The sequence below is a fragment of the Labeo rohita genome, chromosome 20 (assembly GCF_022985175.1).
Source record: "Labeo rohita strain BAU-BD-2019 chromosome 20, IGBB_LRoh.1.0, whole genome shotgun sequence".
Lineage (NCBI taxonomy): Eukaryota > Metazoa > Chordata > Actinopteri > Cypriniformes > Cyprinidae > Labeo > Labeo rohita.
Genome location: NC_066888.1, coordinates 6,625,876 through 6,649,796, shown reverse-complemented (window position 1 = coordinate 6,649,796; position 23,921 = coordinate 6,625,876). Strand labels below are relative to the sequence as shown.

General features: G+C 36.0%; 2 protein-coding genes, 1 long non-coding RNA gene and 1 other non-coding gene across 4 annotated transcripts; all 4 read right to left on the bottom strand.

The window, feature by feature from the left end:
• Positions 1–2,089: 2,089 nt before the first annotated feature.
• On the bottom strand, positions 2,090–4,056 carry LOC127183232 (alpha-1-antitrypsin homolog). Its single transcript, XM_051139163.1, has 5 exons — positions 3,946–4,056; positions 3,105–3,794; positions 2,746–3,016; positions 2,462–2,609; positions 2,090–2,375 (listed from the first exon to the last, which is right to left on the bottom strand). The coding sequence occupies exons 2-5, from the start codon at positions 3,784–3,786 to the stop codon at positions 2,187–2,189; spliced, it is 1,290 nt and encodes a 429-aa protein (XP_050995120.1). The 5' UTR covers positions 3,787–3,794; positions 3,946–4,056; the 3' UTR covers positions 2,090–2,186.
• A 216-nt stretch (positions 4,057–4,272) lies between these two features.
• Positions 4,273–7,990, bottom strand: LOC127183233 (uncharacterized). The gene is made up of 3 exons (XR_007830007.1): positions 7,051–7,990; positions 6,265–6,347; positions 4,273–6,128 (listed from the first exon to the last, which is right to left on the bottom strand). It is a non-coding gene; the product is annotated as an uncharacterized LOC127183233 (long non-coding RNA).
• Positions 7,991–9,370: 1,380 nt separating this feature from the next.
• Positions 9,371–21,907, bottom strand: clmnb (calmin b). Its single transcript, XM_051137911.1, has 11 exons — positions 21,757–21,907; positions 19,614–19,675; positions 17,313–17,408; positions 17,132–17,215; positions 15,411–15,503; positions 15,119–15,339; positions 14,131–14,324; positions 13,721–13,803; positions 11,036–11,847; positions 10,845–10,994; positions 9,371–10,037 (listed from the first exon to the last, which is right to left on the bottom strand). Exons 1-11 carry the CDS (start codon positions 21,824–21,826, stop codon positions 9,908–9,910), a joined length of 1,995 nt encoding a protein of 664 aa, XP_050993868.1. The 5' UTR covers positions 21,827–21,907; the 3' UTR covers positions 9,371–9,907.
• Positions 21,908–23,575: 1,668 nt separating this feature from the next.
• Positions 23,576–23,848, bottom strand: LOC127151889 (small Cajal body-specific RNA 13). Its single transcript, XR_007824989.1, has one exon. It is a non-coding gene; the product is annotated as a small Cajal body-specific RNA 13 (non-coding RNA).
• Positions 23,849–23,921: the final 73 nt, after the last annotated feature.

Genomic DNA, 23,921 nt, shown 5'->3' with positions numbered 1-23,921 from the left:
GGATCAAGCTGTCAGCAAATGATTTCAACTCAATTAGTTATTTTGCGCAATGTGGGCTTTAACTAATGCTCAAGTAGTAACTTTACATAATTTGGGCTAATGGTTTGTACTAAAAGAGCCGTTGGGGGATTCTTATTTGAAATCATGTATAAACAACAATGAACAAAGGCCTGCCTGATCAACACTAGCAATGCATGATCAAACTGTTTTTTTGTCTAGTATGCCAATCACCCACCAAAACTTTATGCCTTCTGCAAAATATGTTTTATTTAGCTAAAATTTAACATGGTCGCATTTGTGTGCTCCAAAGCTTCTGCTATATAAAGCACACGTTGCAGCAGGAGTCGGAATTCCAACTATGTATAACTGCAGACCGGAGATCTCCAAATGGAGGCGGGAACTCCAAAAGTGGTCATAACCTCCAAAATGGGGCGGGGTCTCGTCACGCAAAGACTTTCACCATTGGCTCTGGCTTCAGCCAATTGTTATTTCAAAATAAAACTTTATAAATTAGACATTGTTTCTAGTTGTTCTAAAATAAAACAAAATATGCTACACAAATAAATATGCTCAGTGAAAGCAGAAAAGCTTGTGGCCAGTGGTGTTTGGATTGGAGTTAGAATCTCTGCTTAATGATTTAAACGGGAATCACCCGCGAGCTCTCCCACGAGCCGTCCCAGCGCAGTGCAGGGGAAAGGTTTTACTCTATCGCTTTGTTTTAAGAAACGGGGGCATCCCGAGACTTGAAATTCACAGGGTAGAAGGGTGTAGTGATGCTGAGTGTAACTAAAAAGGTCCCATTTTCTGGTGAGGTCCGGTTGGGAAGTTGCGGAACGCCCCGGTGATCTTATATTGCATAATTGCATTAACTGTTTATCTGCCACGCTATTTAGCACCAATCCCTACGTGCAGTCAGTTCACTGGTTAAGGTTAGGGTCAGGTGTGGGATAAGTTTAAGGGTTAGTATTGTTTGTAGCATAGTGTAGGAAATCAACACTGTGATTGACACAACTAATAAAACCTTTAGAAGCAGCTGTGGGGCGGAGTTTGCGCTGAAGTGGATTGGTGCCTGCCTGTCAATGGGAGGAAGCCACGCCCTATTTTGGAGCTCCCACCCCGTTTTGGAGTTCCCGCCCCCATTTGGAGATCTCCAGGCTGCAGTTATACCCTTTTCCAGAATTTACTGATCACGTAAAGAGAGGCACATTTAGTGTGATCGCTTTGGATGTAGAGCCTGGTTTATACCACTAGCCGTGTCAGCACGGCGCGAAGGTGTGCGCAGCGTCATTTACCTCACGTTACGTTATGGAGGCTTTCTTTTAATTTTATTTGATTCCTCAGTGTTTGCTAAACATTCTGTAATTTATTAGTCAGTATAAGCTAATACAGCATGTGGTCTTATTCGTTTTGTAGCCTGTTTTAGTGTTGTTATGCTTTTAATAAAGAATAGGCTACCAAAGATTCCATCCTTTGTTTTAGTCTTAAAAAGTGAAAGACAAAACAGACAATAATCTTTTCTTGTAAAACATGACAAGATCACGAATTCGGAAGTGAAAGCGTCTGAAGCCCGACTTATAGCAAAAGAGGAACTCCCGTTCACAAAATTCTAACCAAAAATAATACTACTGGTGAAAGAAAGAAAAAAAAAGTACGGGTTGAGGGTTAACCACTTTTGTTACCATATAACTATAAACTATGATAAAAGTTTATGAGCATGCATTGATTAAAGTTGTAGCCAAAAAAGCGAGCAATTAACGTGACCCTGTGGCCAATTAAGAAAGCGCGTTGCAAATGAGTGACCCGTGGAAAGAATGAGTCTAGAGCCCTGGTCAGCCTGCGACTGATTCTGAAGCAGTGACAGGTCCCTATGAATCTGGGGGGGTCATGTCCCCCCCGTCCCTAGTGCTATCTGCGCTCCTGTGAGGAATAGCACTGAGGCAACAATAGAAAGTTTTACAGAAATTACTACCACCACCAAAAAAATTAAACTCTTGCTAAAAGAGAAAAGTAGGCTAAATATCTATACAAACTGAAGCACAATTTAATAAGCTGAACATTTTTTCAAGACCGCATTATGTTGAGACCAGTATCAAAATCATGATGACTCTTTTAATTAGAATCAAATCAATTTATTGCAGTTTACAATAAGCTACATAAAGATTAGCAGGCTTATGCAGAGTTGGATATCACTCTGTAGGATTGGTGATCTTGCCCATAAAGAGGATGCTCTTGGTGCTGTCCTCTACAATCAGTAGCAAGAAAGGTCGGTTGAGGATCACAGAGTCTGGCAGGGACATGGGCATGATTTCTATTGTGGTTACAGCCGCTGCCTCTGTGCCCTTCTCATCCACGCTGAGGACTGCCTGATGGACAACCTGGAGAATGGGTCCAAAATGTTAACTTAGTAGAGTCTAGCAACCACTGATGATGCTACAAGAGGTACAAACAAGTCCACATGTACCTGTGACACCTTGACTTTGAGCTCATCTGTCATCCCAGAGAGATCTGCTGTGTCACCGAATGCGTCAGTCACTCCCATTTCCTCCAGAATGGGTTTCAGTTTGGACGTTGCAGAGATGGAGAACTTGGGCATGAACAGGTCCACTGAGCTGAAGGGCAGACAAGTAAAATATGGTATACAGGTCATTTTTGAGGTACCTAAACTTGCAACTAAACGACAATTAACCTCCAGGTCAGAGGTCAACTAATACAAGGATTTCAATCTGAAGGTGATACCGGTACTACCTTCTGAAAAGTTTCCCATGCCAGTCCTTAAGATGCTCTCTGGAGATGGCTTCTTCAACCTCCTTCATCTTCCCATCATCAGGAAGAACGATCATCATGGAAGTGTTGCCTCTGTAGGGCACCATCATGATCGTAGTGTGGCCGGCCACGTCTTGATAGATGTCATAGCGACCGGTTCTTTTCATCATGTCAACTTGCACGGTGGTGTCCTTGTCCACTTGGAAGTCAGCTTTGTGAGTCAGCTGTGCATCAAATGGCTTATCCCACTTCCCTATCAGAACAAAATGCAAGAACTTCAGATCAGCATCAACCAAGACTTCTCAAATACATGAATATCATACAATGGAGGAGAAGTTTACCTCTGAAGTACATATAGTTAATCAGCATCATCACTGTATCGGAGTTCAGGTCCTTCACCATGCTGGTGATCTTGTCATGAGTTTTCTTGGCAATGAACTTGTTAATCTCTTCTATGGCAATTTCAGGCTTGGAGAAGTCAACACTGAAGGCTTCACTGTTGTAGTAGTGCTGAACGTCCTTCAGGAACTTGTCCACCACTTTGATGCCTTCTCTGATGGCTACACCAGCGCCTGCCTCCAGCTGCATGGCTTCCCGACTGTGGCCCAGCATGTGGATCAAGTGCTCATAACCCTCATTGACCTGCTGAGCCTGCAACGCACTGTAACCCAGAGTGCTGTATATCTGTGAAAGAGTGCTGCCCTTGGCACCAACGGCCAGCATGCTCAAAGCCATTGCAATACCGACTGGGGAGAAGAAGATGTTCTTGCCTTGTGCGTCAGGTTGGGATGCAAGTTTCTTGTAAAGGGAGAAGGCGAAGTCAGCATTGTGTGGAGCAAGCAGGTGGCAGGCATCATCCTCACCGTGGCTGGGGTGGGGTTCGTTCTCGCCGTGGTGGAGGTGGTGGTGGTGCTCAGCTGAGTGGCCACCGTGGTCGTGGCCTTCGTGGCCTTCGTGGGGTGCAGCCCAGGCTGTTGCTACCAGCAGGGCAGCAATTGCACAGTAATAAGTCTTTCCCCACATTTTTTCACCTGCGTTTTATGACCAGAGGGTACAGAATTTTACAAATGGATCTTAAATGTGTGACACAAATCTTTTGACACGCAGTAGCTATTTCACTATTTCTATCTCTAATTCAGTTACAGTCACGGCACTTTTGAAGAAACAATTATTGTCACTTACCATCAAAGTCCTCTTGACGGGAGACTGGTTGGATAGAGTGGAGTCAATTTATAGTCCTTCAGATATCAGCTGAGTAAAATCTTTAAACATTAACCCACTTCCACCCCCGTTCTGTGAACACAATCGCTCATGATTAGCTGTTGCTCTAAATCCAGTGATGCAACACACATTTGGACGTCAGAGTCATGAGTTTTCAATGCTTAAATTGTGTGTGCATGCTGGTTAATGGGATTTAGATAGAAGAAATCACCAATTCTTTATTGATGTAGTTGTCACAGCACTGTGCAAGATGACTCTTTTTGTAGGATGAATCAGTTGTCCTTTCAAAACCACAAAATCTGTAAGTTTATCATATACAATAAAAAAACAAACAAACAAACAAAAAAACCTTGGATTTCCCCCGCTTTTATATTGGGTTTCAACCACTATGATATATCAACAAGTGATTAGACTATACTGTCAGAGAAGGGAGAAGGGTGCTTAAAATTAATACCCTCACATGAGACAATACCAGATCGTTCTCCTTTGAGGGATGTATACAACTGGCTGATCTAGAGAACGTATAGTGAACACCATGCTTCTCAGGTCTCTAAAGTATATGTTGTTTTCCAAGGCAAACTATGGGAGTTGGATCTCTGCAAACCTGTCAAAGGGAGAGGGGAAATCAATGTTTTAGACAGTGCGCAATGTCACTTTCTCTCCATTTTATTGGCATGTTTACAACAACTGAATTCAGAATGAAGCTTCTTGAGCTTGTTGTTTACAGAGCTGCAATTGGCCACAAACAGAATGTCTGGCTTAAGACAGAGCCTTCTGTACTGGATTAGATTGAAATATACAGTGGGGTCCAAAAGTCTGAGACCACTAGTGGTAGAAATTTTCTTTCTTTCTGTACAAATTGTGTTATCAGCATAACACACTGAGTGAGAATTTATGGATTCCCTAGTATTTTATATATACTCTTTTAGCTTTTAAGGCAGAGGTTGTGAAAGGCAATGCATTAGCTTTTCAGCACTTTAACATCCCTCATGGCAACAGAAATAGTCTAGCATGATTCACATCCACAACCACCCCTTCAGACATCTGTAGCATAATTATACTGTCTTTCTACTGTTTGAATGGCTCGTCCTGTTTGGCTACTTAAATTTTTTGGTCCACTCTAGACATTCTACTAACTATAAGTAACTTTGCAACTACATGTCAACTAATTCTTATTAATTTGCAACTGCATGTCTACTAACTCTCAGAGCAGACTGTTAGGTTAGGTTTAGGGTTAGTAGAATAAGTTGACATATACTTGCAAAGTTTAGAAGAGTGTAAGAAAAAAGTGGTTTGTGCAGTAAAATTGGTTTAGATGCACGTGCATTTCATTTAAAATAATTCAATAATTTACAGTTGACGTCAAAAGTTTACATCCCCCTTTCAGAATCTACAAAATGTTATTTTACCAAAATACGAGGGTTCATACAAAATGTATGTTTTTGTTTATTTAGTACAGACCTGAATAAGATATTTCACATAAAAAGATGTTTACATATAGTCCACAAGTGATAACAATAGCTGATTTTATAAAAATGACCAAATTCAAAACTTTACATCCCTTTGATTCTTAATACCGTGTTGTTGATCCACAGCTTTTGGTTTATTGATAGCTGTTAATGAGTCCCTTGTTTGTCCTGAACAGTTATACTGCCTGCTTTTCTTCAGAAAAATAAATCAGGTCCCATAAATTATTTGGTTTTCCATAATTTCTGTGTATTTTAACCCTTTTCAACAATGACTATCCATCTTTTCACACTGGGGACAACTGAGGGATTGATATGCAACTATTACAAAAGTTAAAATGCTCACTGATGCTCCAGAAGAAAAAAAAACAAAACAAAACAAAAAAAAGACTATGCATTAAAGGAGTCCACTTGTCACCATATCAGTCCGTTATATGGAGAAAAATCTAGAATTTTTTTCCTCAAAAAACACAATTTCTTTACGACTGAAGAAAGAAAGACATGAACACCTTGGATGACAAGGGGGTGAGTACATTATCTGTAAATTGTTGTTCTGGAAGTGGACTTCTCCTATAAAAGCCAGGGGGTGAAAACTTTTTGAATTTGAACATCAGGATAAATTCAACTTATTTTGTCTTCTGGGAAACGTGACAATCTTCTGTAGCTTCTGAAGGGGCTCTGAAAAAATGATATTTAGGCAAAATAAGAAAACTGTACACATCTCCGTTCTGTTCAAATGTTTTCTGACATTTGCATAATATAATCTGCTCTATATATGCTTTTTCTGACTTAGTAAACTTGCTTCATAGCTCACCTGGTACAACATTGTACTTGAGATATGGCACACTTGGGTTTGACCCCCTAGAAACACTGGCCTTAATAAAAGAGCCAAAAGACCTGTAGAAGCAAACAAAAATGGCATGTTTGCTTCATTCATCAGATGTGTTTTTATCTCATGTTTGCTTTTGTCAACACTATCTGTAAGGTTTAGGTTTGGGTTTAGTGTAGCTGGTATTTCTAACTGCCGAGATACATAATAAAACATTGCCCGTTAAATTGCATTCAACAATTCAAATTAATCTGTTCTTGGATAAAACTGAAAGTGCTTATAGTCCCACTCACTGGACATTTTATTTTTAAAGTGTCACAAAGCATTCAGGAAACAACAAAAAATCATTTTGTTGAAATGTTGCAACGGGGACATATTTTCAACGAGCCCAGGTTGCAAAACAATGTTTGTCAAGTGAATTTGTATGCCCTCTTACTGCCCCTTTGTGGTGCCTCCATCTCCCTGGGAGGTTCTTGGTTCACAATACCATTTGCAAAAAGATCATGCTCAAGATAATAATGAGCAAGGGTTGTTTTGTAAGGGTCTTCTATAGGTTATGAATGTTCCACAGAGGCCTCTGCGAAGTTAAGAAGCTCCTCTATCAGTCTTTTGAAAGCAGGTCATGTGAGATCCTCACTATCTTCCCAAGGGCAAAGAAGAGTCCCACTGAGGAGTAAAGAAGATTTTCCCACCGCTTCTCCCTGCTAGCAGCAAACAAACCAAACACAAGGTTATCATAGAGCACTAGGGCATCCATAGTAGCTTCCATACCATTTAGTGCCTGCCGTCTTTCAAGTTTGCCCAATTCCCCTGGAGGACTGAGGATTAGCAGCTTTGCCGCTAGCATAGTAATACTATACATAATCTCTTGATAGCTCACTGCTGCACAAAAACCACAGCTAGGGGTACACGCAACTGTCCAAACTCCTCTTCGGATCGTTTTCCAAGGGAAATGTTGAAAGATACTGACATTGATTAGTGGCCCTGACCTTGACGGCAAACAAGAACATTCTCAGAAGCTGCTGGCTTGCTGTAGTGAGGGCACAAATCTCACCCAGCCCACGCTTGGCCGTACATATTTGAACAGTTTGGCCTGTTTTATCTCCCCTAGATCCACACACATTGTTTGATTGCTGGGACAAACTGAATGTCTCTTTAATGCTGCATGTAAGCATTTGTTGTAAGTTGCGACACATTTACACATCATCTGAGGAGATTAATATTACATAACCATTATATTAAGGTTCACTAATGCAACAGTGAAACAACAGAATGCAGTTAACAAAACAATTTCCATTACCTGACTTACAATACCGTCTTGTGTTTAAAAAAAGAGTGCTAAAATAAAATATTTTCAGTGTATAGCTTCAGGCCAACATTATGCCATCAAAAAAGGGATCATATAAGGAAAAATATAACAGCATATATTAACAAAATGATAAAACATTTTGGTAAAAGCATGCAATGTACAACAGAGCTTACATTTCTTTGCTTAAAACCAAAATAGCTATCAGTGCCAAAATAGCCATCTATTACTGAGTTGCAATAAGGTCATAGAGAGTAAATAGATAATATTAGTCTTAAACATCACATGATTATAATAGTATGCTAGCTGGCATTTAACAATACAAATATGATATGGTGAAAGTTTGCCAAAATTTTGCTGTTTCTGGATCACAATGTTAAAAAAGTGCCTCACATTTAAGTAATAATTTAGCATGTGCGTGATTTAGAAATATATTCCCAGAATGTGTGTGTGTGTGTGTGTGTGTGTGTGTGTGTAATGGGGGGGGTGGGGGGTGGGATACTGCATGCATGGAGGAGAAAGTGTATGTATATATATATATATATATATATATATATATATATTTTTTTTTTTTTTTTTTTAATGCATAATAGAAGAAAGGTGCATGTTTGTATTTACCTAGCACTCTGCTGCCTATTTAGGCTCTTTGAGCCTATCAGCTCATTGATTTTGGAACAGACCCTGTGTGTGCATGTTTCACTACAGATTGTTTTGTGAACCTTTTGCAATGTAAAGCAAGATTTGCAGACTGTTTTTGAAGGATGAGGCAACAACAACTACTGTACACTAAACCTTTTTTTCTTATGTCACGTGTGAGGACAGATATGCAGGCTGAAGAGATATCTTAAAGGTGCAGCTGCAAAAAAAGAGAATATTGAGTGCTGCAGAAATGAGTAGCGGCTAAAGGCGCCCTAGGGTAAAAGGCGCCTTTGATTTTATTCTCCTATAAAAACCACTAGATGGCACAAAAATGTGACGTAGCACTTTCTAAAACATTTGCTTTTCAAGATGTACGTGCAAATTTGTCTGATCCTTGACCCGATCGCGGGCTGCAGAAGTTGAAGTTGATTCTGTGCTAATATAATATTTTATTTTATTTATTTATTTATTTATTTTTAATTGTAGATTTAAGTAGCAAATAAGATGGATATATTTTGAGACAAAGGTCTTCTTAATGAAAAGCATCAGCTTTCAAGTAATGAAAGAATATGTATAAGTATGGTATTTGGGGTAAAAACCGCTACTGCTGTTGGGGCTAAAAGGCACATTAATTAACATGATAATTAATAGATTTGTTCAATTTTCCATTTGTTGACATTGTTAGATTCAGATGGTAAACATCATTATGTGTCCATCTTAGAGATAACTATCATGTTTAGAATGAAATCATCATATTTAAAAACATGATATTAATCATATAATATAATAAAATATCATTTGTTGTTACTACTGTACATCTGTATTAAATTATAATGGGATCTCCTTCAATGCTTTCAGAATCTTTACTTTTTAAAATGATTTTGTTTCTGTTTATATATATATATATATATATGTATATAAAATTAATGACAATATATTTATTGAACAAAAAATAATTATTTTTTTTTTTTTTCAAAATAAGCAGAAAATATATATATATATATATATATATATATATATATATACACACACACACACACACACACACACACACACACACACACATACATATATATATATATATATATGTAAGTAATAATATCTATCTATAATAATAATATCTAAACAAATAAAATAGCTGCCTTTTGCCCCATGCTGGTGAGCCCCATGCTAAGGTCCCCCTTGCCACCTCATACATTTATGAGCTTTTAAATCAAAATAAACGACGTGTACACAAAATCTGTTGCTCCATAAATGTTTAATACAAACTTATTTTTTTCTGCAATTATACATTTTAAGTGGAGTAAACTGTATATTTTTTCTTAAGGTGTGCCTTTAGCCCCGTTGTACTTTACTAAAACCTAGAAACGAGTTAGCATTTTGGTGAAAGAAATCTCATGATTATCATGGAGACTAATGGAAGAATAAATAAAACCAATAAAATGGATTATTCTGACCCTTTTCAAAGTATAAATTCCCCTAAAGACATTTGGGTTTATCTTGAAATGTAATACTGAAAATCCACATTACTCTACTGTAAATCTAGTATGTGTTCTAGATCCACTTTATTTGGAGGACAACTTTTAGTACTAACTACAAACAATGAGAGGCAACAGAATTTGTGTGTGTGGACCCACAGTATAGTACTTTGTACAACCAGGTAATTATATTTCTCATATATTGCTATTTTGATCTTAGTAGACTGAGAATATCCAGGTGAGGATACATAAGGATGCAGTAGGCGATCAACCACAGGAACAGAAGCACATGTAGCTCGTCCACCTCATAATGAGTAAGGTCAAGACCCCCCTTCCTACAACACACAAGAAGGAGGCAGAATAAGTGGTTATTTTTCAAAGCAACACAGGCTCACTAGAAAAGCATGCATGTGGTGACATTTTTGCACCACTTTGAATGTAAGTGAAATGTCCAGTGAGTGCCGTTAAAAGTTTCTACGCGAGATAAAAACACATTTGCTAAAGCAGGAATGCCATTTTAGACTTGCATCTTGCGTCTTCAAATCTTTGAGCTCTTTCATTGTGACTTGCATTTTATGCATTTTAGCGCATCACTATACTAATGCAGTGCTGTACCAGGTGAGCTAAAGAGCAAGTTTACTATATCAGAAAAGCAATATGAAATTGGTTATGTGATGCAAATGTTAAAATTAAAATTAAAAGTTAAATTTAACCTTTGTCCCTAAAATTCTACCTTTCTGGGCCTTAAATGTGTCAGTTGCATTGCTGTCTATGCAGGGTCAGAAAGCTCTCGGATTTCATCAGAAATATCTTAATTTTAGTTCCAAAGATGAATTAAGGTCTTACGGGTTTGGAACAACATGAGGGTGAGTAACTGATGACAGAATTTCCCTTTAAGTTCCTTAATTCTTGAAGTTATTGCTGTTTTACCACCCATAGTGTTATATTCAAACATAAACTGCAGTTAAATTAATATATAATGTGTAATGTATGTACTTTATTTTTTTTTTTTTTTTTTTTTTTTTTTTTTGGAGCTTTGCAAAAATGCAGGTAGAGGCATGTATTTCCAATGAGCATAGCTTGTTTCAAAATTACTTTCAACTGAACAATGTAGTAAAATGTATGTAGAATATAATCCAAACCTTTGTGTATGTGACACTGCAGGTTCTCCAGTTATTCTATCCAAAACTCTTCGATCCAAAACACTGTTTTGCTCATATTGGTCATTATCTGATAGACCATCCTTCACTGCACCGGGGAAAAGGTCCTCTCTGATTTTATCCTTATCTAGACTGGTGGCACAAACCATTTTATCCTTATTTTCACTGGTGGCACAAATGCATTATCACTATGAGTCAGATTAAATACATCTGAGTAAATACTCTCCTTCATTTTAAATGAACAGTCCATTTCCAAAAGTTTGTCACTAGATGATATGGGCATCTTTTTACCAGACTGATTCATCAGCAAAGAGTCAGAAGCAGGTGACGATTTTTCTAAGTCACAGTCCCTTTGGGACACACGGATGTCTGCACTTCTGTCGTCACCTGACCTAATCAATACATCTGTGGGTTTTAACTGCCTCTGTGTCTCACAAAAATGACACAGTGAGTTTATTTTACTTCCTTGAGATACAAACGCACTAGCAAACTCTATGCCCTGTCCATCCATAATTCTATTTAATTCAAGGTCAACATTTGACTCTAGTCCAGCTTTATGGTCCAGCTCTAATATGTAGCTATATGCGTCCTCTTCATCTGAATCCAGCACGGACACTGCATAAACAGCTTCTTTTGAAGCCTCAGAACAGTTCCCATCATCCTCCAGACTTCCTATCAAGCATTTCTTCCATGCTAAAGAGTCACAATACTGCCCCCCAGTGCGGTCTGACAGGGATTGCTCTTTTGACCAGCTGGAGCTCTTCATGGTGAGGAAATGTTTAGACGGAGTAGCAGAGCTGAAGTCTTGATCTCCAGTGTGGTAGATTTGTTCTTCTTGGCTGGTCTCAGAAGACTTACGAAGTCCTCTCAAAGTTTCAGCAGAGATATTAGACGGTAACATACAGCTAACTGAATCAGTCCATTGTCTGTCCGATCTTTCAATTAAATTTGGTGTGCCTCTAGAGGAGTCTGCTGATGCACAGTCCTGTGAGTATGAGTCAATGACATGGGATTAACAATATTTTACTTAAACAGACATTAATTAATTAATTATTTCATTCATTCATTAAATATCACAATTTTTAAAATGTCTTTGTCCCATTGTGGTATATTAAGTTATTTTAGTATAGAAGTCAGTTTCCGCCTCAGAGTAACACAATGAATAAGTATGTAAATAAATAGAAAGGCAATTTCAACTCAGCTGTGGATTTTTATATTTCCAAGGTGAATATATGTCTTACATGTGAAGTTATTACGTATGTATGTATTTATTTATTTATTTATTTATTTATTGTGACATAATAACCACAGTGTGGTTTTATTTATCATAATGCAACCTTTTTCTTTTTTTTTTTGCATTTTCAAAGTAGAACTTTTACAGATAAAGCCATGTGTATATCATGTCACATTTTAATGAATAAATAAATACATAAATAAATAAATAAATAAATAAATACATACATACATACATACATACATACACTACCGTTCAAAAGTTTGGGGTCAATACATTTTTATTGTTTTTTTTTTATTGTTTTTTTTAAGAAATTAATACTTTTATTCACCAAGGATGTATTAAGTTAATAATTAAAAGTTTATTAAAAGTTAATAATAAATAATTTACATTGTTATAAAATATTTATATTTTGAATAAACACTGTACTTTTTAAACTTGTTATTCATGAAAGAATCCTGAAAAAAAAAAAAAAAAAAAAAAAAAAAAAATCACAGGTTCCAAAAAAATATTTGGCAGCACAACTGTTGATATTATCCAACATTGATCATTCTAATAATATATCTGCATATTAGAATGATTTCTGAAGGATCATGTGACACTTAAGACTGGAGTAACAGCTGATAAAAATTCAGCTTTTCATCACAGGAATAAATTATATTTTAAAGTATGTTAAAATAAAAAAACATTATTTTATATTGTAAAAACATTTTGCAATATTACTGTTTTTTTTTTTTTTTTTCTATATTTTTAATCAAATAAATGCAGCCTTGATGAGCATAAGAGACTTCTTTAAAGACTATTACAAGTCTTACTGACCCCAAACTTTTGAACGGTAGTGTACATACATACATACATACATACATATATATATATATATATATATATATATATATAAAATTGCATTATCAGAGATAAAGCCACACTGTGTATATGTCGTCACATTTATGGGAAAAATAAATTAAATAAATCATTATAAATGTGATCTAATATCCACAGTGTGGTTTTTTCTCTCATAATACAACTTTTTAAAATTGTTTACATTTTTTTATTATATATAATATAATATGTAAAGTTAAGCATAAAATTGCATTATGAGAGATAAAGCCACAATGGATACCATGTCACATTTATGGAAAAAAAAAATGCCTTTTTAAGCACAAAAAATGCTTACTTGAATGTTTCTGTTTGTAAATGCAATGAATTTATGTGACCAACTTGAACCCAGAGTGAAATCTTCATAGGCAAACGTGCCGCCATCACGCAAAATTCCCAATTACATGGATTCCTACTGAAATGACTCTTTTATTCAGTATGCCAAACTATAGAAAATGTGAGCACATCTTTGAATTGCCGCATGCAGAATCCAGTCATTTCAAAACAAATCCACATGATTACATATCTCTCAATGCAGATTTCACAACAGGTTCACACTGGTCACACAGCTTTGCCCATAAAAGTTGCTTGGTTTTTGGCCTGTGAATTTCTGCTAATGTGACTACACCTTTAGTCTTATTAACATACAGTATGTAGTCTCAATAAAGCTATCATTATAGATAAGCAAGCCTTAGTGTGCTTTTATCATCTTATCAACCATTCATATAAAACATAAACATATCCTCACCTCATCATGGCCTGGACAACATTCAAGAAACTGGGCAACGTAAGTGATGACAGACTGCTCATCTGGTGAATTCACTGCAATATCTAGTAAGAAAAAAAAAACCCAAACACACTTGCTTAATGTTGCAGTGGGGATCCAATCTGCTTTGAAGATGAATCACACCCAAAATCACATTTCTGCTTACATTTGCTATCAACAAGCTGTAAAGCAACACAACACTTTGCTATATAATTCTCGGGCAATATGACTGGTACAATAGTTCTGCAGTAAAATTCTGGGCCTGCTCAAGTGTTTTCATTATTTCTGAAGTGCAAAGCAGGTCATGCAGCAATTAAATACGTTCCCCTAGAAGGCACAAACAATACACAGCAATTCTTCAAAGAAAATCAAACGGTTTGTTTGTGTGTTACCATCTGGATCCAGCAGTGGAGGAATCCCTAGCCACTCATTCGCTGCTGTGAAGGCTGTCTCCATATTTAGTCGGGGCTCAGAAGACAAAGCTTTCCTCATGTCCACAAACTGAGGACAGAAGAATTTAACCAGAGCCAGAAATGCCAATCCACTCCTCCAGCTTTTACCAAAATCATGGATTTCTACCCCATATCTGAAGGAAAAGATCGAAATGGCAGGGCTAAATGAAATATGGACGTTCATCAATTGCATATATTACTCTACAAATAAAAAGTCTAACAATCTCATATAGCATGTTGTTGTAAACCATTTTTACTACTAAATTAAATCTATAGGGACAAAAACAATTTAATAAACACCATAAAAGTAACATAAAAGTGGTCCATGTAAAGTCGTATGAGAGTTTTGTGTCAGCAACAGGCCAAAATCGAGGATACATTTATTGAACATCTCAACCTCCAGCCAAGACGTCCACTTCATGAGATTTCATGAGAGAAGAATCATTTGAGCTGGTTCACAAAACCATTCTGAATTATTTGTTCATACTGATCTGGTTCTTGAGCTCAGTTTACTCAAGTTACAGAACTTTACTTAACAGTTACAGAAGGTGATTATTAGTGAAAATGGAAATCTATCGCGTGGTTTCTGAAAAATACAGTGAAAAAGAATCATATCAAGCACTTTTATGACAGTTTTGTTGTCCTTTTGCATCTATTTGAAGCTTGAAAGCTTCAGTCTCCATTGGCATTTTGTGGAAAAGAGTGATCATGGCATTAATCAAACAAACTCCTTTTGTGTTCCAAAAAATAATAATAATAATAATAATAATAATAATAATAATAATAAAATATTTGAAAGTTAGGCTGAGTAAATGATGTCAAATTTTAATTTTGGTCATAAAAAATCTTTCCAATAAATAATTTGATGATTTGTACTGAGAAACCCATTTCAAGACTTTATTGTGGCTCAGTAAATTAATTCACTTACTTTGCCGTGCAGTTCTGCGCCCAGCTAAGCAGAGTCTTTATGGCTGTACTGCGGTACTTGAGATTTTGAGATGACCGTTTGCCTTTTGAGGGTAGAGTGCCAAAAATGTCATCTCCAGGTGATGCTGGAGAACTACAACCTGAAGAATCACTGCCACAAGGTAATGACATCAGACTGAAGGTGGATGGGAACTTCTCCAAGCTTACTGTGACCTGTTTAATCTTAGAACAGGGAAATGATTTAGCTCACAATAACTCTTTCATCACCGTTTCGCAATGCTAGTGTGCTTTACCTGATAGTACACAATGATGTTCCAGATTAGCCTGAGAACAACTGAAGGACTGCCATCAGCAATATCATTAGCGTCAATGTTTATAAGGCTGACCTGTTTAAACATAACATAAATGATTACATTTTAACACAAAGATATGGTAGAAAACATACAGTTGAGGTCAAAAGTTTACACCCCCCTTTCAGAATCTGCAAAATGTTAATTATTTTACCAAAATAAGAGGGATCATACAAAATGCATGTTATTGTTTATTTAGTACTGACCTGAATAAGAGATTTCACATGAAAGATGTTTAAATATAGTCCACAAGAGAAAATAATAGTTATAATTTATAAAAATTACCCGTTCAAAAGTTTACATACGCTTAATTTTTAATACTGTGTTGTTACCTGAATGATCCACAGCTGTGTCCCACAAATTCTGTGGTTCTCCAGCATTTTTATGTATTTGAACACAATGACTGTATGATTTTGAGATTCATCTTTTCACACTGAGGACAATTGGGGGATTCATATGCAAATACTACAGAAGGTTTAAACGCTCACTGATGCACCAGAAGAAAAAAAAAAAAAACATGCAATAAGAGTAGGGGGTAAAAACTTTTGAACACAATGGAGATGTGTACATTTTGCTTTTTTTTTTTTTTTTTTTTTTTTTTTTTTACTGCCCTTCAGAGACTACAGAAGATAGTTACATGTTTCCCAAAAGACAAAATAAGTTACATTTATCCTGATATTCAAATTGAAAAAGTTTTAACCCCCTGACTTAATGCATGTTTTTTTTTTTTTCCTTTTGGAGCATCAGTGAGTGTTTGACCTTTCTGTAATAGTTGCATATGAGTCCCTCAGTTGTCCTCACTGTGAAAAGATGGATCTCAAAATCATCAGTCATTGTTGGAAAGGGTTCAAATACACAGAAATGCTGAAAAACCAAAGAGTTTGTGGGACCTGAAGGCTTTTTCTGAAGAACAGTAGGCAATATAACTGTTCAGGACAAACAAGGGACTCATGAACAACTAGCACTAAACAAAAAAGCACAGCTGTGGATCATTCAGGTAACAACACAGTATTAAGAATCAAGGAGATGTAACTTTTAAACAGCATCATTTTCATAAATTCAACTATTATTTTCTCTTGTGGACTATATTAACTTTTAAGTTAAATATCTTATGCAAGTCAGTACTAAATAAACAATAACATGCATTTTGTATGATCCCTCTTATTTTGGTAAAATAATTAACATTTTGCAGATTCTGAAAGGGGGATAAAAACGTTTGACCTCAACTGTAGATAATGGCCATGTTATAATAATTAGAGCCCTTATTTTAAATAAATCATTGTCATGTTGTAATAATTTGTTCCCTGGTTTTAATTTAATACAACATGGCCACAATTTAACTAAAATGAGGGAGATAATTCGTAAGTTGTGGGGTGGAAACAAAGTCTTAGTCCTGATTTCACAGACAGGGCTTAGACTAAGCCAGGAGTAGGCCATAGTTCACTTGGGACATTTATGTAATTTTTATAAATGTGCATTAGAGAAAAAAAAAAAAAACATTACTGGTGTGCATCTTGAGACAAAACAAAGGCACTGATATATTACAGTCAGTGCAAGTTTCTCTCAGTTGAAACAGCTCAGACTTACATTTCAGTCTGCCTTGTCTGTAAAACCAGGGGATCATTTGTTAACTTATGGACAAAAATAAATAAATCAGGACTTACATTTCTGTCCTCAAGGAAATTCAAGACCTTCGAAATATTATTTAGTTTGAAGATGCGATGTGGAAATGGCCTGAATTTATCAAGCTGCAGAACATGAAAACAGTTCTAAAAAAGCCATCTGTATATGATAGATTTATAGTGATCAAACTTTATCTTTTCAGTAAAATATGTGATGACAAACCATATTACAGCCTGACAATTCCTCTAGAAGAGCCATGAGAATCTTTCCATCCTGAATATCAGTGAATAAGTTATGAACCTGTAAAGGTGGGTCACACTACAACACAGAGAGACACTAAAATTAAATATAGCACTTTTAATTAAAAGGATAATTCATCCCAAAATTAAAATTCTGTCATTAATTACTCAACTTCATGTCGTTCCAAACCTTAGTTTATCTCCGGAAAACAAATTAAATTTGGATGAAATCTGAGAGCTTCAGAGTAATATATAGCAAGGACATCGTTAAAATAGTCCATGTGACATCAGTGGTTCAACCATAAAGTTATGACGATATGAAAATACTTTTTGTGTGCAAAGAAAACCAAAATAATGACTTAATTCAACAATGTCTTCTCTTCCATGTCTGTCTTTGACACACGATCATGAAAGTACTATGATGCATGCATTTAAATAAAGTTGATATTTTTCTTTGTGCAATAAAAGTATTCTCGGAGCTTCATAACAGTATGGTTGAACCTTTGATGTCACATGGACTATTTTATTGATGCCCTTACTACCTTTCTAGGCTTTGAAAGTGGTTGTTACAGGGTCTGAAAGCTCTCGAATTTCATTAAAGGGGTGCTATTATGCTTTTTCACTTTTTGAACTTTAGTCAGTGTGTGGTGTGTATCTTTGGGCACAAAAAAAGATCGACAAAATTACAAACCTCAAAGTCCACTCCAAAAGGAGATATTTTGTTTTTAAAAAATCCCTTTTCAAGAACTACAACGAACAGCTCCTTTGGACTACAACGTTTGTTTTTCGCATGCAATTATGTCACAATGCGGTCCATTAGAATATCATTAAATTAAATGCCGCACACGGAAATTTGAATTGTTGGAGGGAGGGTAGGGATGTGGTGGGGGATTAGCCTAACTTTAGCGATGCAGCGCGGAGAACCGCTTCAACGAGCCGCAGTGTGGCGGGTATAAACACAAGCATTGACTAGAGTGGCTGCTTCAGAGCAGTAACGTGCCTCAGGCGTGTGCAGTACAGGGGGTCGAAACACATGCTAAAGCCGCAATCTACTCCGGTTGCCGCGTCGGAGCCGTAACGCGCCGCAGACGTGTGCAGTGTGTGGTAAGAGATTTATTCATCATACAGTGTAGATAGCTTCACTTATAATGCAAGTGTTTTTTAAAATGCATAAACTTGCACTAGAATAGGCTAGGCTAATCCGTGATGACGTTCTTTGATAATGTTAGGCTGCTTTTAGCCTTATGCTGGAGCTGGTTTCGAGCAATGAAACTAAGTATGTAAATAATTAAATACATTAGCACGATAATATCATGTATTGGCGATCTCACAGGTTGACGACAGGACTCAACACTACTGTAGCATATTATTTACTCACTCTCCATGCATCCTAGGTGTATATGACTTCCTTCTTTCAGACAAATGCAATTGAAGTTATATTAAAAATTACCCTGGCACTCCCAAGCTTTAGAACGGCATAGACAGGTGTTTCTCCTCATCAGTCCAAAACAAGTCCAATAATATGCATCCATCCATAATAAAAAGTGCCTCACACGGCTTCAGGGGGTTAATAAAGGCCTCCTGTAGTGAATCGATGCGTTTTTGTAAGAAAATTATCCATATTTAAAATGTAAGAATCACTTTAATCTAGCTGGCGCTAACAGTTGTACACGGAACTTGCTTCTTTGATAAGTACTGTACTGGCAGTACTGAAATACCGTCTAAGCTGTTTGCCAGTCGCAAAGCAGTGGGACAGCTAACCAGTCACAACACATTTTGTTTTTCGGAAGGCTGCCCTTCATTAAACCCGGAACTAATCGAGCCTTATGTGCCAGGCTGGGAAAAATGTATTGTAATAATGTAAATTATGTTAAAAATAATGCACTTTTCGAAACACCAAGCATGAAAGCATGTTATACACCCTCAAAACAAAATCAAGACTTTGTAAAAGAGCATAATAGGACCCCTTTAAAAACATCTTAGTTTGTGTTTGAACAAAGATGAACAAAGGTCTTATGGGTTTGAAATGTGAGTAATGACAAAATTGTCATTTTTGGGTAAACTATCCCTTTAATTAAGTTATTTGCAATAACAAACATGCTGAAAATTGTACAAAAACAGCACCATGATACATATTCAGAACTTTCTTGCAGTAACAGGCTTAATGGTAAATGTCATGTAAACAAACAAGTAATTTTGAGAATCATGTGGGCTTGACCTTGTTTTGCTTGTCAAAAGTGAAATACATTGATTGAATTTGCAGTAGAATAAAGACAGTTCTCACTCTTTTCAAATGCATGTTTATCCACTTGGTAAAAGTTCTCTCTTGGACTGAGTGCTTCTCATCTGTAGCAAAAAAAAATAAATAAAAAACATCAAACTGAAGCTTTATAACAAGAGTGTAACAGCATGGATACACAACAACAAATGTTTGGAGTCAAGTTAAGTGACATGCTGTCATTTCAAAACATTTTACACAGGTTTAGCACAGGTGAGAACAGGTATAAGCAGGTTCACTTTCATTTCATGAGATATGCACTGATTGAAATAAATGAGGAAGTTGAAATGTTTACTTTGTTTTTTGTTTTGTTTTTTCAGACGTACAAATGTTGTTTTCTGTACACTCACACTTTACGCTTCTATTACTTTTCCATTACATTTTGATATAATACACTCTATTAAATAATATACAGTGGTGGGCAGTAACGAAGTAGTTGTAATTCGTTACTGTATTTAAGTACATTTTTCAAGTATCTGTACTTTACTGGAGTAGTTTTATTTTGAGTAACTTTCACTTTTACTTCACTACATTCCAAAGCGTAAGATCGTACTTTTTACTTCACTACATTTCATAAACATATCGTTACCTCTTATAATTTATCACGTGCTCTGAGACGCACAAGCGGTGTCTGATTCATGAACAAACTGATTCTTTTCAATGAACCTGTTAATCTGATTCACCAATCGCACTAAATGATTCATTCACGAATTGAATGATCCGATTGCAGCTGTTCTCGAGTCGACAACTCACTGATTCAAATGATCCGTTTAGAGCGAGTCTCCAGTCAACTGAATTCACAAGTAAGAATCAGGAGATCTTGTGTGTGCGCGCGCGACTGATGCTGCGAAAAGTAAGTTAACATCGAATTTTAGGATTAATTATTATAACTGAAAATCATATTTAGGTCAAAGCGTTGTTTGTGAATTACATCTGCTGTAAAAGGTGATCTGTTTAAGCGCACTGAAATGCTTGAATTCAAAAACGAAAAAATTAAATAACAGCAAATAAAATAACTTCTGCATGTTCATATTCCTCGCTGATGTAACGTTAGCAGTTTTATTAAAATGCTACGCATGTAGCGCTACGTAACGTCTGTTTTTATATTGTTTAGCAACAGTATACATTTTTATATTGTTTGGATCAGCTGGAGTAGACAGATATAAATGTTTATTCAACCATACTGAAAATAAGTAAATATTGTTAGCTGATGCTAACTGTCTAGCTGCTTGCTGGTGCTAAGTTGAGATAATTTTTTAGATATAAAGTCCACATATTTTTATTCAACCACCTAGATAGATTACATCAGAGGGAAAAAGAAAGGATGTCATGCTCAGATCATGGTAACTACAGTAATTATCAAAGTGGAAAGTGATGCCCTTTGGGGGCATTTGGCCTGGGATGTTTTTACATGGACAATATTTGAAAGGAAAAAATCATTTTGATAATATAATTATATTTTCCTTAAAATGTTCTTGTTAACTTGAGTCCTTATTCTCAAGTCATATATAACTGTGATGTTATGCAAAACAAGCTTTACTTGTTCACACTTTTTTCTTACTGGTGAAAATATGATGGTCAAATCTGTTTTCTCTCAGGTACATTGCTGTGTAAGCTTCACATTGAATATTACTACATCACTCTCGTCAACATAGTCCATATCAACAACAGTAGGATTATAAAAAATATGTGCTGCCTATATAAAATTGCAAAATAAATCTATCAGTACTTTTTTTTACTTAAGTACATAAAAAATCGGGTACTTTTGTACTTTCACTCGAGTAAAATTGAAAGAGGAGCACTTTTACTTTTACTGGAGTAATATTTTATTATACGTATCTGTACTTTTACTCGAGTACTCAAATTGTGTACTTTGTCCACCACTGATAATATAATAAAGATATACGTGCATGTATATTATGATATACTAAAAGATATATTGTATATTTTAACTGTGCCATCACTGCAAACAGTACATTTCATGATATAATGGAGCGAATTTGCACTTGCTATAAACATGCTGAATATTATGTAACTCTAGAAAATATATATATTTATCCAAAATTGCTTAGTGTATAAAGAATGCATGATTTAAATCTGTACCTGTGAATTATGCATGTACCCTGTACACCGTCATAGATTTGCCTACCTTGTTTTTTTTGCACACGCTTCTTGTTCCTGCCAACATGTTCATCTCTCATACCCAGTGTTGAGGACATCCTGAACAGGACCAAGGAAATTTCTAAAAGTCACTAATAAGCTCCATGCATTTCTGTAGTGACACTACAGAGGAACATTTAAGGAAGTCTTGGGTTTGTGAAGTGTTTTTGAGCGTCAGCTCCAGCTCCTGCCAGCACACGCCCGCCTCCTCCATACACATGCATTACCTACGACAGCTCCTCCAAAGCCTTTACTGCCTTGAGCCAATATTTAGTACTCATTCATAAGACACAGTTTAACTTTTATGTGTTGACATTTTATCCATTCACTTATAACAAAATAAAACATGTGGATACTTGAATGAAGGTTGTACATAACATAACTATGACTGTTCAAGTTTTTTTTTTTGTAAAAGCAAATCTTAATCCTAAATCCTCCTCATCAAAGGATCGTTAGAACCCTGCAGTGGTGTACTGCTGAAAGTCTTTGTTTTTTATTATTGCAATATAAATTGACTTATATACAGTGAGTCGATGTGTTAATAAATCAAAAAAGTTTAAGTATACAACTAACAAAACAATGCACAGGAAGTCATTTGTTAGGTTTTAAATTATCAGGGTTTTTGCAGGTTTTATGTAAATTTAAACTTTTTAAAATCAAGCAAATCAAATTTAAAGCATAAATATGTTCTTATATTTGTTGTATTTGACACTTAAACCTCCATTAAAAAAAAAAAAAAAAAAAAAAAAAAAAAAAAATATATATATATATATATCAAAAGATTCTTAAGATCGATTGGAAAACAAGACCATAACCCTGAGGGAGAATGTATTTATTTTCGCAGTGCCTGCAATTGTGCATTTAAAGCCATTGTTTTATGAATTTAAGAATTTCTGCTCCAGTTTAAGATCCTTTTCAAGCCTTAATCTATAAGAAGTTTCCTTTGGACTCAAGGAAATGCTGATAAACACTAGAAATAGTTTAAATCAGGGGTGCCCAACCTTGTTCCTGGAGATGTACCTTCCTGCAGAGTTTAGTTCCAAACCTGATCAAACACACCTGAACCAACTAATTAGGATTTGAAGGAGCACTTCATAATTACAAACAGGTGTTGGAGCTGAACTCTGCAGGAAGGTAGATCTCCAAGAAACAGGGTTGCACACCGCTGGTTTAAATATTAAATGAAAACAAAAACGTATTAGGACACCTTCCGATTATCAAGTGTTGTTAAAGTAGGCTATTTAAAGTGATGAACAACACCTGTGTGAACTTGAGGAGAACGAGCAGTCTACATAAACCACCCAGAGACCAGCTGGTTCACAGTAAAAACGAATCATTTATTTTAAATCACTTCGATCTGGCTGAGCTGGTCCTGCAGCATAGATTGTACTGGCTTTTTTGAATGCAGCATTCCTAATAAACCAGTATGCATCAACAAAGATGACGGTGTTCTAATTTTACTTGAGTAAAACAATAAACCGTTTTGCTGGCTAATTAAATGTGCATGAGATAGGATAAACTTAGATAACCTCAAAAAAGTCAATGATTCATTTACGGTTGACGCAAACAGGAAGCAAATCTACAAAATGTTTTGTAAAAACATTTTATTGGAAAAAAATTAGTTAACGAAAGGGCAAATATACAAATATAAAATATACATATATAAAAAAACAAAAAAAAAAACAAACAAACATATAGCTCAAGGATGGATTCAGGCTTCCAAGTTAATCCGGAAAAACCTACAAATAGCAGGAAATAAGAAAAATAAAACATTATCACTTTTACCAGTATACAACAATGCTTAGGCTAATTGTGGCAATTCAAAGTATCTGAAAGGTGCACTTCTCCTGTCAGACAATATCTGACTGCCACTGCTTTACTCTGCCTGTTTTTAGATTGGTAACGGTACACAGCAAACCATCACCGCCGTGGAAACAGGACAAGATTTGTTGAAAGAATATCGCACGTAAAACTTCAGAGTCTAGAGAAGTCACGCCTTTTGCTCCTTCTGTTTCATTTGTGCAGTCTCGTTGAGTCTCCAGCTATTGCAGATACTGGAGACAGGATCTCGAAACTGCATTGTTATTAGGGGATAAATGTGTACAAACATTTCTTACCTCTTACAAACTGTCTATAAACTGTACGGGGGGGAAA

Excerpts from the sequence above, each read along its gene's own strand:
- clmnb (XM_051137911.1), bottom strand. The coding sequence starts at position 21,826 with ATGTCCTCAACACTGGGTATGAGAGATGAACATGTTGGCAGGAACAAG. Across the intron at positions 14,325-15,118 it reads GCGCAGAACTGCACGGCAAA|ATATGGGGTAGAAATCCATG; the intron begins GTAAGTGAATTA and ends CTTTTCCTTCAG. Across the intron at positions 11,848-13,720 it reads GTTGTCCAGGCCATGATGAG|GACTGTGCATCAGCAGACTC; the intron begins GTGAGGATATGT and ends TCATACTCACAG.
- LOC127183232 (XM_051139163.1), bottom strand. The coding sequence starts at position 3,786 with ATGTGGGGAAAGACTTATTACTGTGCAATTGCTGCCCTGCTGGTAGCA. Across the intron at positions 3,017-3,104 it reads TAACTATATGTACTTCAGAG|GGAAGTGGGATAAGCCATTT; the intron begins GTAAACTTCTCC and ends TTGTTCTGATAG. Across the intron at positions 2,610-2,745 it reads CATGGGAAACTTTTCAGAAG|CTCAGTGGACCTGTTCATGC; the intron begins GTAGTACCGGTA and ends TCTGCCCTTCAG.